The sequence below is a fragment of the Syngnathus scovelli genome, chromosome 11 (genome assembly GCF_024217435.2).
Source record: "Syngnathus scovelli strain Florida chromosome 11, RoL_Ssco_1.2, whole genome shotgun sequence".
Lineage (NCBI taxonomy): Eukaryota > Metazoa > Chordata > Actinopteri > Syngnathiformes > Syngnathidae > Syngnathus > Syngnathus scovelli.
The window spans coordinates 1,796,069-1,812,794 of NC_090857.1; the positions used below are offsets into that span (position 1 = coordinate 1,796,069).

The following is a 16,726-nucleotide window of genomic DNA, read 5'->3' on the forward strand; positions in this document are numbered from 1 at the left end:
AAAGTGGACTTCAGCCAAATGTGATTTCTCACAGTTGTGTAAAGCGTGTACATTATAAATGCATTTCTGGGAGTGTCTTGGGAGAAATGTTTGCAATGAGCTTTTGTGCTTGCACTTTCTCACAAGGAACACTCTTTGGGTGCAGCCAAGCCCACAAAAATCCAAATGCAGACCTTTGTAAGTGTGTAATGACTTTTATTTCCTTGCCCTCTCTTGTTCTCGTTGACTTTCTTGCTCGTCTTTATGCCACGCACGTCTCTCTCTCGCTCGTCTACAACCTCTTGTCTTTGCCAAGAACTTTATAGAATGGCCATTGTTGCAGTTAACTGGCATTTTGCTAAGTCTGATGAGGTTATAAATAATATATTCAAGTTTCCATTAAATGGCAAAAAAAACAAATTATGCTGAGTCACCCCGTTGTACCCGTATTTCAATTTCAGTCCTGAGTGGGACTTTTTACTGGGACTTTATAAGGTCCACCAGGAATTGACATGTCATTTCGACATCTCAAGGACTCTGTAAACATACTCCTAGCATAACACGCACCGATGTGATAGATTTCGACAGCTTGACCCTGGAAGAAATCAGCGGTCATGCACCAACGAATCGTATTTGATGCTTGCACTTCGGCTACGTTGTATGCGACAGTCATTTCATGCATCATTTAGGTGCACTTCCTTTTTCAGACTTCTTCTAGATGTTTGGGGGTGTTCTAGATAAGACGAACAATAAATAGTTGGTGTTTTGAAGGCAGGAATGAAAATAGTTTTGACAATGATGGGGAAAAGTCTTGTTGTTGGTAGTATTTAAAAATGTCAAATGGAATGCCAACCAGTGAACCATCAGCAGGGTCATGGGGAGTGAAGTCATGGCCACGTGGTCTCGCGCCACAGAAGAGCTTTTGATGAAACGGCCCAGAAGTGATTGGGAGGCAAGCCGAAGCGATTACAGCTGACCGTTAGGATCCAAAAACAAACAGTCGCGGGAGTCAGGATTTCTTTGGCTTTCGGTTTAGTTTTCCCTCTAAGAGAATAATAGCTTGTCAGATGTCTTTTCAAATGATGTTGTCATGATTTTGCCAACAAAGAAAAGAGAAGGTTTGGTTTTGGGCTTGAGGGTTTTTGTTCTTTAAATTCCTGGGTGTAATTCTTTGAATTGTGAGGACCCACTATGCTCTGCTTTTAATTAAATTGATTTATGACAACACTTTACCAGTTAACTACATCAATTTTCCATACATCATCAGTTTCCTATTGCGCGTCTCATTCTGGTCACGGGTAATTTCTGTGGATCCTATCGCTGACTTGGCGAGAGATGGGGGACGCCCTCGACTGGGTGTCAGCCAATCACAGGGCACATATAGACAAACAACTGTTTACACCTCTGGACAATTTAGACGGTGTGCTTAATATGCATGTTTCTGGAACGTGGTGGTAGCCAGGTAACCTGGAAGAATCCCACCTAAGCACAAGGGAAGACAGGCAACCTCCATTCAAGGAGGCCAGAGCAAATATGAAACCTAGAATAATGCTATCCATCACTCCATCATTAGCTGCAATAATTAAAATGTCATAATTAGTCCCATTACTTTGAGATTCATTAATACATGCACCATGTAGTGCAGTGGGCAATCTCCTCACAGTGCTGTGGCTCCACCCTTGGTTGCCATGGTAATGAAGCATTACTCTCCATTGACCCAGCTTTATATACCGTCACAATTTCAAATTGTTGATGACAAAATAAAAACTTCTGTTTCTTTTAAACATCCAATAAGAAACTCTTAAGGTCATGTCAAGCTGTCCAAAGTCTATAAAATGTCTAAGCCCTCAAGCAGTGCAAAATGATACTTTTATTGGGTAACTTTAAAAGGATAGTAGCTAAACTATAGACTATTAAACCGCTTTAAATGTCAACTCTACCTGACTGACTTCTTAAGAGCGAAAAACCCGCGGCGTATGTCCCCAAGTGACTTTTTCCGCATCGTCGCGACTCTAACTCTAACTTTGCTCCGCCTATAAATCTTAACTATTTTATCTGGTAAGCAAAGTGTGCGCTCCGCATTTTGCTGGTGGAATATTTGCGAGCGTTTGGCAGAAGCTTTCCACAGGAAGTTATAAAACAGCCACTCTCTCCAAATGTCATGCTCTTTATGGTGGGAAGAGTAAGACCTGACCACCCAGAACACTTTAGATTATCTTTCTCAAAATAAACATTTTAATTTGGTTTCATATATTCCAACAAACAATGCACGTGTGTGCTTTTTTTTTTTTGACACACGAGAAAAAATAAGAGCTGTAAATCCCACAGAGTTTCCTGATTGGCTGCTTCTTAAAGTGATTTCCAGAGGGAAGGACGGAGTGTCTGAGAAATGGGTCGACAAGGAGACATGGGACTAATGTGACCATTACCTCTCTGTCTGGTACAAGCGGTGATGACCCTTTTAGTGCGCAGGTCGGAGGACGGAAGTGAGGCAATCATAAACTTGGAAAGCGAGTGCTCCTTTCATCAAGGTGAATCATGAGGATGTCAGTACTTGGGACCTGGGCGACCCTTCACTATAAGCACAAGATACACAACCTCCTTGGGAATGTAAACAGCTGTGCCCATGATGTAGCTGCTTGCTATATTTTTACCCACAGGATGGCAGTAGTCAACCATCTAGATGCACTTTACCCCTTTCCCTCCATCCCTATTTGAATGAACTGCATTGGATTTCGAGCATCTGCATGCACTTCTACATTAGCGTTGCTAGACAAAGTGCCACGACGTCACCGATTAGTTTCCTAATGGGAACGGACAAAAGGGGCAAAGGTGTTTGGGCCGATAAAGCATCATTGTCGATTATCTTCTTAAATGGATCCGGCAGGAAATTGCCAGCATTCTGATCACTCGGAGAGTTGTTGGGTGGATCCGTCGGGAATTTTTTATTTCCCTATTTGGACATGTGGCTCTTGTCCTTGGCAAGAACAAACACTTACTCGGCGTACGGCCCGTTTGATCGTGTGCAGCCTGACAATGCAGCATGCATATTTAATTGGAGCAGCGGGAGGGAGGCTGATGCATGCAGACCTGAGCAGCCTCCGGGATGCGTTGGGGCAAAGCTTCAGGCAATGTAAAGCTTAATTGTACAGGAGAGACAAAACAAAGAGCTGGTGTGTATGTGTGTTTACAAGATGGAGGTTTTCTTTGTCAGTGACTGTTTATACATTAATTGTGTTGTCCTGATCACAATAAAAACTCCTCAAGGCCTTATGTTTACTTGCATTCGCCGCTTCGTTAGCCAGCAAACTTGCTGAGACTGAATCAACAGCACCTTCTGCTGGTAGTGGGCTCCATGTAATTGCTATAGTCCTCCATCCCTCTTGGCCAATTTTCACTGGAGACCGTGTGGTTTGTTTTGTTGGGCCCGACTACAGCGTTTGATATGGTAGACTGCCGAATCATGTGGGCTCATTTGCAGCACCGGGTGGCCACGAGTGGTAGAATGGTTTTGATCGTATTTGGCAGGCAGGACTTTTTATGTTTGTGCTTGAATGATCTGAGTCCCGCTGTCCTATGGTGCGCCACAGGGTTCAATTTTGGGGCCCCTGCTATTTTCATTGTGTTTGCTGCCCCTGGGCTCCATTTGAAGAAGTATGGTACTTTCTTTCACTGCTATGTGTCACATCTACGTCCACTACGCTTTCTCCGTAAGGCCGATTATACCCCGTCGGGAGGAAAGCGAAAGTTCTTGAATAGAAGATGTTGTGTTTGGTCCTAGTGGCCCTTGTACATCTCACCTTATTGACTTGGGCCCCCAGAAACCCAATTTGGTGGTAGTAGTTGGTAAATAAATTGCAACGTTATGTCACAGTCCGGCAAAAGTCTGAACGAAATAGGCTGCTAATAGAAGATTTACTTTGTTTAGTTTTACACAGGCACTCCCGAGAATATAAAGTCCATTTCGTAAATATTATTGCTACATTTAAGTAAACTGAAAATTTCTCTGTTCCTTCTGTGAAACTGAATATTCCCAACCTTCTGTCTGGGAAAATCAGAGAAAGTGCAACGGAATGTGGATCCAAGTTAAAATTCCATTGCGGGATCTACAGCCACGCAGGTTGGGACTTCTGAATTCTCACGCAAACCACTCAGTCAGTTTGCCTCCAGGGATAAACATAAATAATGAATTCCTTATAGCAAATGCGGAGGAGTCCTTATACACTGCTCACATGCCACACCAAATATTGTCACAGTACAGTATAGCAAATGATTCTTTTCTCCCCCAGGAAATTGTTCATCACGACCAAAATTCAAAGGGATTTCATAATTTTCTCCAGGATAGTTCTTTGTTGTTTTACAAGCTTTGGCTCTTCTGTTGTGACACTGCGGCGTACCGTAAGCGCCATGAGTTGTTTGTCATCAGAATGAATTCCTGTCACTCGCAGCCGTGTCGCTTAACATTTGAAAAACAATTGCTGTTTGTTTATTTACTTACCCCCGAGTCATCAAGGAAATTTCACTTCCACGAAAAGATTAGAGTAAAAAAAAAAAAAACAATCTACCTTCCAACGGATTTGTCCTTGTTAATATCCATTCTCCATTACTTCAAAGGAGGTGACTTCCAATTGACTTTCCAGAAACCATGATAGTCCAAATAAGCCACTATCTCGTTCATGTCCCTGTTGTAATTTCAGTAGAGTGGCAGCGTAAGATTTGGTGTACATGTAACAAATCTAGCTGACACATTATACCTTCAATTATCCTTTCCCCAAGTGAATCCGCACGCCAGTGAGATACTCAAATAGTAAGACATAAAGCGTGTCAGCACTGAGATTGGCTTTTGAATTAAGCAGAGAAGCTGAGTGGACATTCAATTCCCTCTGTTTTATAGTATGTTGCTTTTTTATTAATGAGTTCTTGGTAGGTCTCTGGAAAGGGAACACAAAAGAAAGCAGGCAAGAATGAGGATCCTCAGCTGTTCAGTTTAATTTATAACAACAGTAAAAAGTGAATCTTTTGCTTGCAAAATAGGAGTGTTTTCTATGTACAATATTTATACAATAATATATAGTTTAAAAAAACACATCCGACAGTTTATTGCACGACACATTTATAACTTATCAAATCACACATAAAACACATGGGTCCTTTGTCATATTTCAACATTTAACAGGAAATGGAGGCTTTTTCTTTTTTTTTTTTTCCTCCTCTCATCTTTTTTAAATTGACGGTGGGGATCAAGAAAAATAAAAGAAGCCCTCCACACGGACAAGCGTGATGGAGCACACAGAGACATTTGTCATTGTCACAGTTTGGTGCATTGTGAACCGAAACGGACACTTTCTTCGTGATAAGTTTCGTTATGGCACTCGATAAATACAGCAGCAAAAATGACCACCAGCAGTCGGGTACAAATAAATTAAAAAAAAAGTGAATCACACAATTAAAGATGGAGACCAGCGGGATGCGAAGCGAGTGAAGTGCAGTCAGGCGGCAGAACGCATCGAATTTACAACGAGCGGCTAATGAGCACGTGATATCCATCATCATAGATCCGGCGGGAGCTCTGTGCCATGCAAACGACTCCAAAATTAGCTCCGTTCACGAGCTTTGTTGTCTGGGTTACTTTTATTAAAGTGGATTTATCGGTCCAACAGCCACCGACACTTAAATTAATCTTTCCATATTTCTTCACAGGAGCGACAGGTGTTGTTTTCTCACGCACACTTGATGTATTTCGAGTCGAATGTAAACAATGACGGATGAGACGGTTACAAAAAAAACAGTAGAAGCTTGCAGGGTCAATATTTTCACCTTTTCCTGCCGTTCAATTTGTTCTCCACTTATCAATGACTGAATTGGTGTGCTATAGATCACTGTATGACCCATTTTTTCCAGTGCTATGTCATTTATCTGTATTTTATGCAAGGACATGGAGTAATATGAACGTGAAATCTCACTGTGAGAATATTCCTGAAATTGGCTTGCCTGGCCCGTGTTTGCACTTTTTCTAGTCTGAAAACAGAAAATGATACATTTACATTTGCGGGTCATACAGCAGGGCAGTGATTAGCGATTTGTGATTAGCATGGTTTTTCGTTTGAATCTCTGCTCTGGCCTTTGCATGCTTGCGTGGCTTTGCTCCTTAACACTGTGCTGAAATACGTGAGAATTTAAAATATATATATATACTTGATAATTCCATTCAAATGCATTGCACATTAAAGTAAAAACAATTGTACCTAAATGAATGTTTAAAACAAACAGTTGTGATGATTAAATGCAAATGTATTGAACCTAAAAGTTAAACATAATTGAACTGGACTTGGGCAGTGATTCCTTCTCATACCACTAGAGGGAGCCGATGTGGTATTGAGAATAAAGGTCTCACGAGATTTCATGACAAGTCGCATGATGACTTTGATTTTCTCTGGGTACTCATTCATTTGAAAAACATGCATCTAAGGCTCATGGAAGAATTTAAATCGTCCATGGGTGTTATTGTGATGGTGAAGGTGTCTTGGTTCACATGCCTGACTTCCGGTTCGATTCTCACCGACACCGTCATTAGAAGTCTGTCACTATTTGTATCCTGTGATTGATTTGGTGACCTGTTAGTTCATTGTGTAGTCTGGTGAGTGAAATTAGAATCTGCAGACAAGTAGTATAGAAAATAGATGGATGCATGGAAATCCACATTTGGTAATATACACAGCGTGAACCTGCTGTTGGCAAAATGCTTAAGTGGCGTCCAGCCTGCGATGCTGAGGCGTACGTTTGGTCACGACAGTCTGCTATTATTAGTCAACAAAAGCGCCTCTATTTGTTGATCTTCTGGAGATGAGTTGTCTCTGAGAAGAAGCATGATGGCTGCTCCCCGGGAGTTTGAAGCAGGACACTTTTAGAGAATGGCATTGAACATCATGCTTTGGAATGATCTGCTGTCCGTGGGTGTTTTCTTGCACGTTTTCGTGTGTGTCATTTGCACTAGGTCCATAAAGTTTGCAAGCATCCCTGCATACATTAGTCTCTCCGGCAGACATAAACATGATGTGCCTGCACGTTTGACTGCACGCATGTTACTCCTCCTCTTCCACCTCCTCCTCTCCACCTCAGCATATGCTTGTATTGTGTGTCTGCGTGTACGGCATGTGTGCGTCGGCGTGTGTGCGTATGTACGTATGTCGGCGTACGTCTCAGCTCTCGGCAGACATGGCTGAGATGATCTGCTCCACTTTATATGCCAACTTCTGCTTCTGGGCCTGCTCGTCCTGCTCCAGCGCCTCCGTGATCTAATACACACACAGGCACACAGTTAGCAAGCTCACAAACCAAAAGATTAGCCAGTTCTAAAATTAAGCCAACATTGCTTTCATCATTGTCAACATCCCAAATTGGTGTTTATATTTGTATAATTTGGCATGTTTATGCTTTTTTTTTATATTCAATACATTGAACATGTTTGCCAATTCTTATCAGGGAGCACACATGCATGCAGCAAGTATCGTGTCCAGCCAATGGCAACAGTGCACCAACCATCGGCCAGTCTGCCCGCTTACAAGCTGCCTAGTTCCCATGGAGACTGACTGGAAAGTTTCTGCTTAGGTAACTACATCAACTCAGTCCAAGGCTGGTCAGTGGTCAAAAGTTAGCTTAGATGCCATAATGATGCGTGAGTTCATCGTCCCGTTTTTTCAACTTGACGGCGTCCTGTCCTCACCTCCTGGCTGTATTTGCTGACGTAGCTGTAGATCTCGTGGAGTGCACTGAGGGCATTGAACTCGCTGGAGTGGAGGCGCGCCTGCTCAGCCAGATAGGCATTCATGTCCTGATCGCTGATGGCAGGCAGGCGGTTGATGTCGGCGTAGTACCTAAAAGGGGACACGTGTACTCTCTGGGTCAGACATAGCCTTCGAGTAGCACGCATCCGTAGCGGCTGATTTACATCGGAGGCGCTAGAGCGGGATAATTGGTGTTTTTAAACAGGTTCGGGTCATCGCATTTTAGAACTTTAATATCAGGCAACCACGTTAATTGAATCAAGCTAACAGTATCGTTGAGCATGTTGCAACATGCGTAAAAGCAATGCTATTCATAAGTAACATAATGCTGAGATGTTTACATTCATTTTTAATTTGACTCTATTGCGTAAACGATCGCACGTGTCACACTTTTAAGAGCCGTTCATTGACACATCGAAAAAAAAATCCTACCTTTCTACCCAGCTTTTGTAGTGCGGGATATCCTTGGCGTAGAGCAACTTGGTGGAGGGGGAGTCTTTGCCCAGACGGTGCTCGGAGGTGGAGCACGAGTCCATGAAGGTCTGGGCCACCACGGACAGGCAGGCATCTGTGATGCTGCTCTTATGAATGTCGAAGACAAACTGCGGGTTCTTGATCACGTTCACCCAGAAGCGTAGGGGAAGGCTGCACGGAAAAAAAGGAAATAGTGTGGAACAAATATGGATCTATGTAGAGCTTTGCGGAGATGTTTTGAATCTAAATATTTATTTAAAGTGTGAGCAGGCAAACGAGGCATTGCTGTCCTCTCTGAATGTAAATAAGCCCTAAGAGGTGTTCCTGCTGTTGGTAATTTACCAGTAGAGGATCACTTGAAAAACACTCCACTCACCAGTTGCTCTTCCAAGTGTGGCGGACATCCGTGTCGTAGATGCCGTGTCTGTCGGCCTGCTCGTCCAGAAAGTCGAACATGTATTTGATGGCGAGCGGCAGGGCTGTGCCCCGGCAGACGGTGCTGAACAGCGTCTCAAATAGGTCATCCACAAATTTCTGCAGCGTGCCCTGCAGGTTGTGAACATTGTGTTGAAATAAGTTAATAAAATGAGGGAATTAATATAATATTGCTAGATAATGGAAAAAGGTAAATAGAATTTAAAAATGTCTAAGAAATGCATACATAAAGAAAAAAAAATAATAAATATTAAATTAATTAAATTATTTGTGATACTTGCCTTTGTCGCCAGAAGCCTGGTAAGGTAAATCTCCGACACCATTTTGCTGCCTCTCTCGCCTTCCTTCTGGTCTCCGTGCTCGTGGTTCTTGACCAAGTGCCAAACTTTGACCCCGCTCTCCAAGTCGGGGGTCAGCATGGGCACGCGGGAGTGTGGGCTGTCAGGGCTGGTGGGCGTGGAGCGGAAGGGGATATCCACGCCTGGAGGGTCATTTGGAGCAACAGTTGACATTTTGTTCTCTGAATGGTCTCATTGACATTGTTGTCGTGTCGTCATAGCGATGGGATTTCTCGATTTGACCGTGTCGGAGTTCTTACTCTGCGCCATTCAAAAGTTTCAACCAAAACCCGCCAGTTGATTTTAAAAATATAGCTTCATCTTGTCAGTTCAATGTTGTTTGAAGGGACAAATACTGCATGACTATATTGTAGAAATGTATTTGTAATTGATTGACAGTACTGACCATATCTGCTGATACTTCTCGGGAAGCTGGCCGAGCACGGGATGTTGAATAACGACATCTGTTTGGGCACCAAAGCCACCACGCAGCGATCTGTCACCTGTAAAGTCAAATGTTGGGATTTTTTACTTTTGATTTATGTTTCGGCATGGTGTTAAATGATAACGAGTGTATGGGCTTGTTTAGCCCCTACTGTAAGGAAAAAAATCTTTAGAAATGCTTAAGACGTCTAAATCAGGGCACAGATTCTTTAGGCTGGTTCCATTGGAATGTTTTTTTTTTTCTTCACCTGGTAGTGGAGCAGTGTGTTGAGTCTTTTCCAGTCGCCCTCGATCTTCGTGGTGATGTCTTCATCTTGAAGAACCACGCGTGCCGTCCTGCCCTGACGCCACTCTGCGGGTGCCGAGAAAATCAATTCAGAAATTCAGATGTGGTCTCACAACTACCAATTGACTCCATCGTTGCTGTACTTGTATGTCAAGTCGAAACGCGGCTTTCTGGCCAATAACCGAAAACTACCGACATGGTGTCTAGGTTGCTTCATTTCTTCTGAAAAAAAATAATGACTATACAAACTGTACAGTAGTATTTGTGTGTGCCTATATTTAGTGCATTTTAAAATGGAACCTCAAACCATACACTATGTAGAGTTGCACCAATACTATGAAACTATGAATGCTTCCTTCTGAGTGCATCAAGAAGGGCTAGTGGAGGAATTTCGAGTTTCCAGGATTCTCACCAAGGTCCATGTCATTTGCTCGGGGTCGTTGGGAGCAGGGCATGTTCTTGTACACGGCGTCCAGTATCTTCTCCTTCACCTGGCTAATGGTGTCGCAGTTGAGCACCTTGACGGCGATCTCTGGACTGTTCTCGTTGTCTGGGTTCACGCAGCTCAGCGTCTGGCCGAGACAGGGCAGAAAGAGGCGGCTATTACTCCCCGGCTAAGTCCTTTTCATTAGCCGCTCCTCTTCAGAGTGTCCCGATAGAGGAGATCTCAAGGGGCAGAAATGTAATTTCACACCTCCGGGATGTGGCTGCGCAGCTTTGCCAGTGGCTTTAAACAAGTAATGAGACACTCTCCGACTGCCTGACACCGTGATCACAGAGGTGTCATCCTGTCGCCAGCGGAAACTTTAAGGAACCTTGGGGAAAAGTTAGTTCTACTGATGGACCAAAGAGGTAGCCTCATATTAAGCAAGCCATCAGAGCGTTTCAACATTGTTGCCGAATTACCGAGCAAGCTGCCAGAACCACTTTCGTCCTCATTCTGCCTTACTGGTTTTCTCTGCTGATCCTTTTGCTGATTTTGAACCTAACAGATTTTTGGGGGCTCGTCCGGGATCTCAAAAGACCTATTTCGGGGTTCCGGCCGACTTTTCGACGCAAGTCCTTACTTTCTGTGTCATTATTTGCAATTTAGTAAGTATGCAAACCCAGACCTTTTGCTTTGGCCAATGACTAATTTCTTGAGAGAAAGAAAAGCCCACACAACCTAGATAGGAGACTTTTTGAATTCTTATCGAAATGTCTCGCTGACCTTGGCATTAAACTCAAATGAAAAGCAGTAGCTGTTTTCATTGTCACTTTTATGACGTTTGCCTGCTCTTGTTGTGCTTCTGGACTTTCTTTCTACTCTTTGTAAATTCCGTCTGCGTGGTGTGTCTCAACTCCATGCAGGGAAACAAACCTGGACGTGAACTACAGAAATCTGAATTAAGCTGTGAATTAGTTTTGCCTTTGTCACTCACCAGCGTCTTATATTCCGTCTGCTGGCGGATGAGTTTGTCTTCACTGAGGGAGTAGCGGGCTTCGCCGGTAATTGCGTCGATGGGTCCCTTCTCCATTTGCTGTTTGATGGCACAGAACAGCATGAAGAGGGGCTCTCCGGCAGACTCCTTTTGGTTTTGGACGGAGGGGTGTGAGGACAGGCAGAAGAGATAGAAAAGGAAAGGAAATAGGTGAGGTGAGATGATTAGCTTCTCAACATCGAAAAGGACTGAATCCTGTGATTTCTAAGAAAACTAAGCCATTCATGACATCAACATATTGACTGCTGGGAAAACTGAACAGTTTTGAACTGAACACTAATCCAGTCATTCTCAAACTAAAAAGTATCGGAGCCCAATTTGAAACCTGGGATATGAAATATAAACGTACAGCACTGATAGGAACGTGTCCTGCTTAGTTGCACGAGAATTGTTTTATCACCTTGAGAAATTTGTGGAGTAGGAAGGCAAACCAGTTTGTCAGCATCTTCTCCGCCACTGACTCAGTTCTGCAAAGCAAAAAGGGATCATTTCAATTCATTTTTTGTAACTCAACCAAGAAGGACCTGACAGTGTCCAACCGAGCCTGTGGGATGAAAATAATATCCTTAATCCATTTGCTGGGCCGAGGAAGAGCAAGAGTTGGATGGAATGACATCCTCTGCTGAAAGGACGGACATGCGTGGCCACTTGGCTGCTTGAACATGTGTCCACATGTCTTTGCACGCTGTGTTTACTTGTTTTTAATGAGCTCCGCTTCAGATTGACGGAGCCCCTGAGGTGAAGAAATGAGTTATTAAGTATTCAGCAGACCGGCCTCACCGCTGGGAAAACAATCTGGATATAGCCCAAGAGGTGTGAAGAAAGGTGACAGCGGAAGCAGTGGACGAATATTTCATGAGTGGCACATGGAAGATAAGCCAGACTGACAAGGACTCTGCCGCCGCTGTTCTCGTTCTTCCCCATTAGGTTGTCATTCCGTTCCAGTCCTCCCTGACTCTTTCCATCACTGGAACCGTCACTGTCTTTCACTTGTCTGCTCAGGCGCCTCGACATCTCGAGTTCTGAAATGGTGGTTAGGCATATCTGAAAAGTGGAAGGCCTGCCTTAAACCTGACCTAGTTACTCATCCATCAGAAGCGCATGGAAAGGCTCTAGACTCCAAAGAACAATGCATGATGAATGATCTATGCTAAAAAATAAGTGGAGCTTAAACAGGCGTGTTTAGAATATGTATGAGTCCGTCCCAGGATGACCCTCGTTAGAATAGCATACTTATAGAGCTGCAATTTACGTGCTAGATGGTATAAATGTTATATTTTTTACACTTAGGACCTCGGTGTGAAAACAACTTTAAGTACTTCTGACCACCAGCTCCGAAGGAAGATCAAGAGTAGTCGGAGAAGCCATGTTAATGACTAAGCTATTGTGAAATGTAAAGTACACATGGAAAAGTCTCAAAGACCGATGTCAGAGACTGAACAGGGAGTTGGACAAATTGGACAACAGTCGTTTGACAAACTCAGAATTCAATATTTGCCCCAGTCGGAAGCAGGTATAGGCTACAAAATGGGGCCTGGGAGGGCCCAATATCTTTGTTAATATATGTCAGCGATGTGTCATGATTGGTGGAACACTTAAATATTCCGTTTTTTAAAATAAGAAATAATATAAAATGAGAAATGTCAGTTCACACGATTCCATTTTGCTATTTCCCCTTAAATGCAGTAGACTGATTTACCTTCGCAACAGCAGCTTGGGGTGGTTCTTGCTTTCCAAATTGCGTTCTATCAGGTCTGAGAGCAGGTGTTTGAGAATATCGGTGGCGTACTCCAGCCGCCCCTGCAGCGCCGTCATGATGAGAGAGGCCACGTAGCCTCGGTCCCGCATGGAGAACGAGCGTTGCATCTCCAGCGTGCGAATGAATGTGAGCAGGAAGACTTTATTGTTCAGCAGCTGTGCAAACTGCTTCAAGGCTTTCTCCACACTCGCCTGTCCGCTCCCCGGCACCTGCGCACATCATCCCGTCGCGCCTTTTTAGATGAAATAGCATGAATTGGTTACAGAAGCCTTTCAGAGATAAATCGCAACGTAAATCTCTCAGGAAGGTGACAACATATTGCATGAGACTGTAAAAAGAGTGGTTTGTAATCAGTTGAGATGTTTTGATGTGCCTGTGTGCTCTTAAGAATTTCAAGAGCCTGTGAGGTGAATTTGGAGATGATACATCCTTGAAGATAATTGCTGGAAAGGTGTAAGAATGTCCATAGACAATTGTGGAGGTTTTTCACCATTTAGTGTCTTGATTTCACACATGGGGCTTTTTTTAATGCGGCGCCATCTACTGGTTTGGAAGCTTGTGACACTTGTGGGCAAAAGGCCATCACACCTCTCCGATTTATTAATCATTGTTAATCCTAAATCTTCTAAATGCAGGCTTGGTGTTTCCCCCAAAATGCATGAACAAGGGATAAACGTATCAAGTCTGTCTAAAAATATCTACAAAAAGTATCTTTTGAAAAGTTTTGATGGATTGGCGGTTGCGGTGGATGATTCGACTGCGCTGCCGAGAGTCGGTGAGGCTGCAAATTCCACCAGCTGCTGCGACATGAAAGAAACCCAAGACAAACTGCCAAGCGCCAGCTCGCGTTTGCTTACGCCGCTCTGTTTGACAGCACTTTAACGGCCGAGGCCTCAAGCTGTCTCCTCGATTGTATACCGGTGAATTAAGGTTGACATGGGAGTGACCTTGGATGAATCTCACCTCCAGGTCTCTGAGCACAGGGTGATCGTCAATGCCAGGGAAGAGAACCCTCATAGCATAAGTGCGGTAGTCCAGGTAGGGAATGCCTGCCCGGTCCAGGTCGCTTGTCAGTTCGTTGATGTCTGTCTGCAACTCTGCGAAGGCTTCGCAAAGCATAGAAATACCGTCAGTATTTCGGGAATCCAACTGTATATCATGATGACATCATGCTAGACAATCACAAGCCCCTGTAAAAGACTCTTGGTAACAACCCAACTCAGCAGCAGATAAAAATGTCAGTCTCGTAATCCAAATGTATCATGCTTGACAAATGACTACTTTCCTAAGAGTCAGGGTTTTGGTGCCATTGTCGCGTTTAGTTTGCATTCCTCACCCTCCTTGCACTCCAGAGCCACTCGAGACTCCAGGTTGTCCATTTGCAACTGCAGCCGCTTTAGTGTCAAGTCGTTCTCGTGCGACTTCCGCCTGTAGGCGAGCAGTACGATGACCACCACCACAAGAAGCAGCCCGCCTCCTGCAGTGATGCTCATGATGGCGGGCAGCGTGAGAAGGCTGTCAGAGCTGATGTGGACTTCTCCTGGAGAGATGTGAAGTCCTCCCACTTGGACCTGGACAAGAAAATATAGAATAGCTTTTTCCCCTCATAGTTGGAGAAGAGATATTTGGCGCAAACATGGCACTGCTTGTCCATCAAATGTCTTCAGTTAAACCCAGAGCCTCAGACGTGGAGTGAATTATGAATAGCAATAAAAAAAAGTCCAGAAAAAAGGCTTCAACAGCATAATAATGCTGAGGTTTTATTGTTTTTTCCGCTTTGCAACCACTTGGTCGTAAGAACCGTCTCCTCTATGGGCGTGCTTGGATTCTTTATTGACTATCAACTTTAAAAAAAATCCCCTCTGAAACAAAAAATTTAAGATGCTGTCTTGCAGGAGAAATAGAATCCAGCCATGTATAGTTTCTTTAGCCTGTGGCCTTGTAGTCTTTAGAAAACTTTTAAGTCTCTGGAGATTTGTTTTCTTGCTCTTGTGGTTTTCAAGCCTCTTCCCCAATTTGTGCAAGGACGCCTGTCAATAATTCTGCAGGGCAAAGTGCTGTTGCAATTGGTTGGCAAGTGGACCATAAATGACACACAATGACAAGCGACAAAGCCTTTTGCTGACCCAAACTCACTCACCGACATGACAAATGCGCACTGACCCACAAGTAATGACATGTTAAGACTGACCAGGACTTTGTGCTGGCCGGTGAGGTTTGGCGGCTCGCAGAGCAACTGGGTGTCGGACACCGTCAGGGAGCAGGGCGTGTCCCCGATCAGCACCGTGTAGTTCAGCCGGGCGCCTCCCGACGCCGACGGCACCAAGTTACGACCCTGCGTCATCCAAAAGAGAGAAATGAGAAAATTGCTGAACAGCACCAAGATTTTTCTCACTGTGCAGCAGTGCTGCTAATTTGATTACTGTTGAATTGCATTAGCATACAAATGATCATTGCGGATGAGAATGTATTTATAATTCTTCCAAACCTATTGTGCAAAATGAAAGACCCCTTTAATTGAATGTCGTTCACGATGTTCCGATTTTAAATAAATGTTTACAATGGAAATTTCCGCTAATTCTATTCAGCTTGGAAAATATCTCCAGATTGGACAAGGTGTTCCCTGGATCCTTAAAGATCCTTAAAAGTCTATATTTCTAGATAAATCTAAATAGGTTTAGTACATGATGAATATGAATTCATGACATTAAGAAACAAAAAATACTGCAAGCCAATTAAGAATGACCAGCTGCTATTGGTCTAAGACACTTTTTTGTGAGAGATGTGTGATCCAGAGAAAGCAGACAATTATGTTGTGAGCCTGAAACACCAATGCAAGATGATTTAATGGGATTAGGCGTATTGATCCTTAAAAGGACACTTTGATCGTCTAGCAACATAATGCATTTTTAGGCCTTTACTGTCATCAGTGATGGGAAAAGCACTCAACTGATCAATATTTTCATTGCAGACTTTTTTTTGTTGATGACCATATTGTTACTTTTATTTTCAATTCAGGATGTTTTAACTTCTCTATTGTGGATATATCCGGGTAGTCCACGTCTACAGCGTGCCTGGTAAATTTAGTGGCATAAAGATCGAAATTGAAAATATAAGACTAACCCAAGGACAATTTTGATTATATATTACTAACTCTGCAGTTACCAAGCAACCTGGTTGATCGACGGATGGAATAGCACAATGGATAAAATAATGTCAAAGTTGGTTTGTGGATTAAATTGTGTTTTTGGTGCAGTAGATTTAAAAACACACAAAACCCTTACATACTTGTAAGCATATACGTAAACATCTAATATCCCTAAACACAAAGTCTATTTTTAATTCCTGTGTAATCACTGCAAATCACTAAACCTCTGACCTTAAAATTTAAACGCTTACCCTTTAACCCCAGTTTTCACTCCAACTCTGACCCAACCCTAACCCAAAACATAACCAACTCTGAATTTCACCACCATCAAATGACCAGATCAATACGCACTTTTAGAATGATGGGCGAGCCCGGTTTCTGCTCCAGGATACCAGACAGACTGAGGGGCTCCAAGTAGGGGTTGGGGTAGTAGACGAAGCTGCTGTTGCTGTAGGTGAGCAGTGCTTGAACGTTGTTGAAAACAAAGCCAAACTCATCCACGTGCTTGACGTTCTCCGCTTGGCCGCCGTCGTATTCCAACTGCAGCGACGGAGCGAAGCAGCTGATGGTGGTCGTGTTCAGCACTTTGCACACCTGC

General features: G+C 43.5%; 2 protein-coding genes across 4 annotated transcripts in view; one reads left to right on the plus strand and one right to left on the minus strand.

The window, feature by feature from the left end:
* Nucleotides 1–16,726, plus strand: part of LOC125977544 (olfactory receptor class A-like protein 1) — a 93,765-nt gene that overhangs the window by 13,941 nt on the left and 63,098 nt on the right. The window lies entirely within an intron of this gene.
* The window catches only part of LOC125977537 (plexin-A2), a 55,593-nt gene continuing 43,811 nt past the window's right edge, over nt 4,945–16,726 (minus strand). Inside the window, exons 18-32 of the mRNA XM_049734107.1 lie at nt 16,480–16,722; nt 15,172–15,315; nt 14,317–14,551; nt 13,944–14,086; nt 12,921–13,189; nt 11,622–11,688; nt 11,162–11,308; nt 10,153–10,312; nt 9,703–9,806; nt 9,417–9,513; nt 8,954–9,153; nt 8,614–8,783; nt 8,196–8,408; nt 7,703–7,853; nt 4,945–7,274 (exon numbers count right to left, since the gene is read on the minus strand). Of these exons, the coding sequence (XP_049590064.1) occupies nt 7,179–7,274; nt 7,703–7,853; nt 8,196–8,408; nt 8,614–8,783; nt 8,954–9,153; nt 9,417–9,513; nt 9,703–9,806; nt 10,153–10,312; nt 11,162–11,308; nt 11,622–11,688; nt 12,921–13,189; nt 13,944–14,086; nt 14,317–14,551; nt 15,172–15,315; nt 16,480–16,722 (2,439 nt within the window). The 3' untranslated portion in view covers nt 4,945–7,178. The remainder of the gene's footprint in view (nt 7,275–7,702; nt 7,854–8,195; nt 8,409–8,613; nt 8,784–8,953; nt 9,154–9,416; nt 9,514–9,702; nt 9,807–10,152; nt 10,313–11,161; nt 11,309–11,621; nt 11,689–12,920; nt 13,190–13,943; nt 14,087–14,316; nt 14,552–15,171; nt 15,316–16,479; nt 16,723–16,726) is intronic.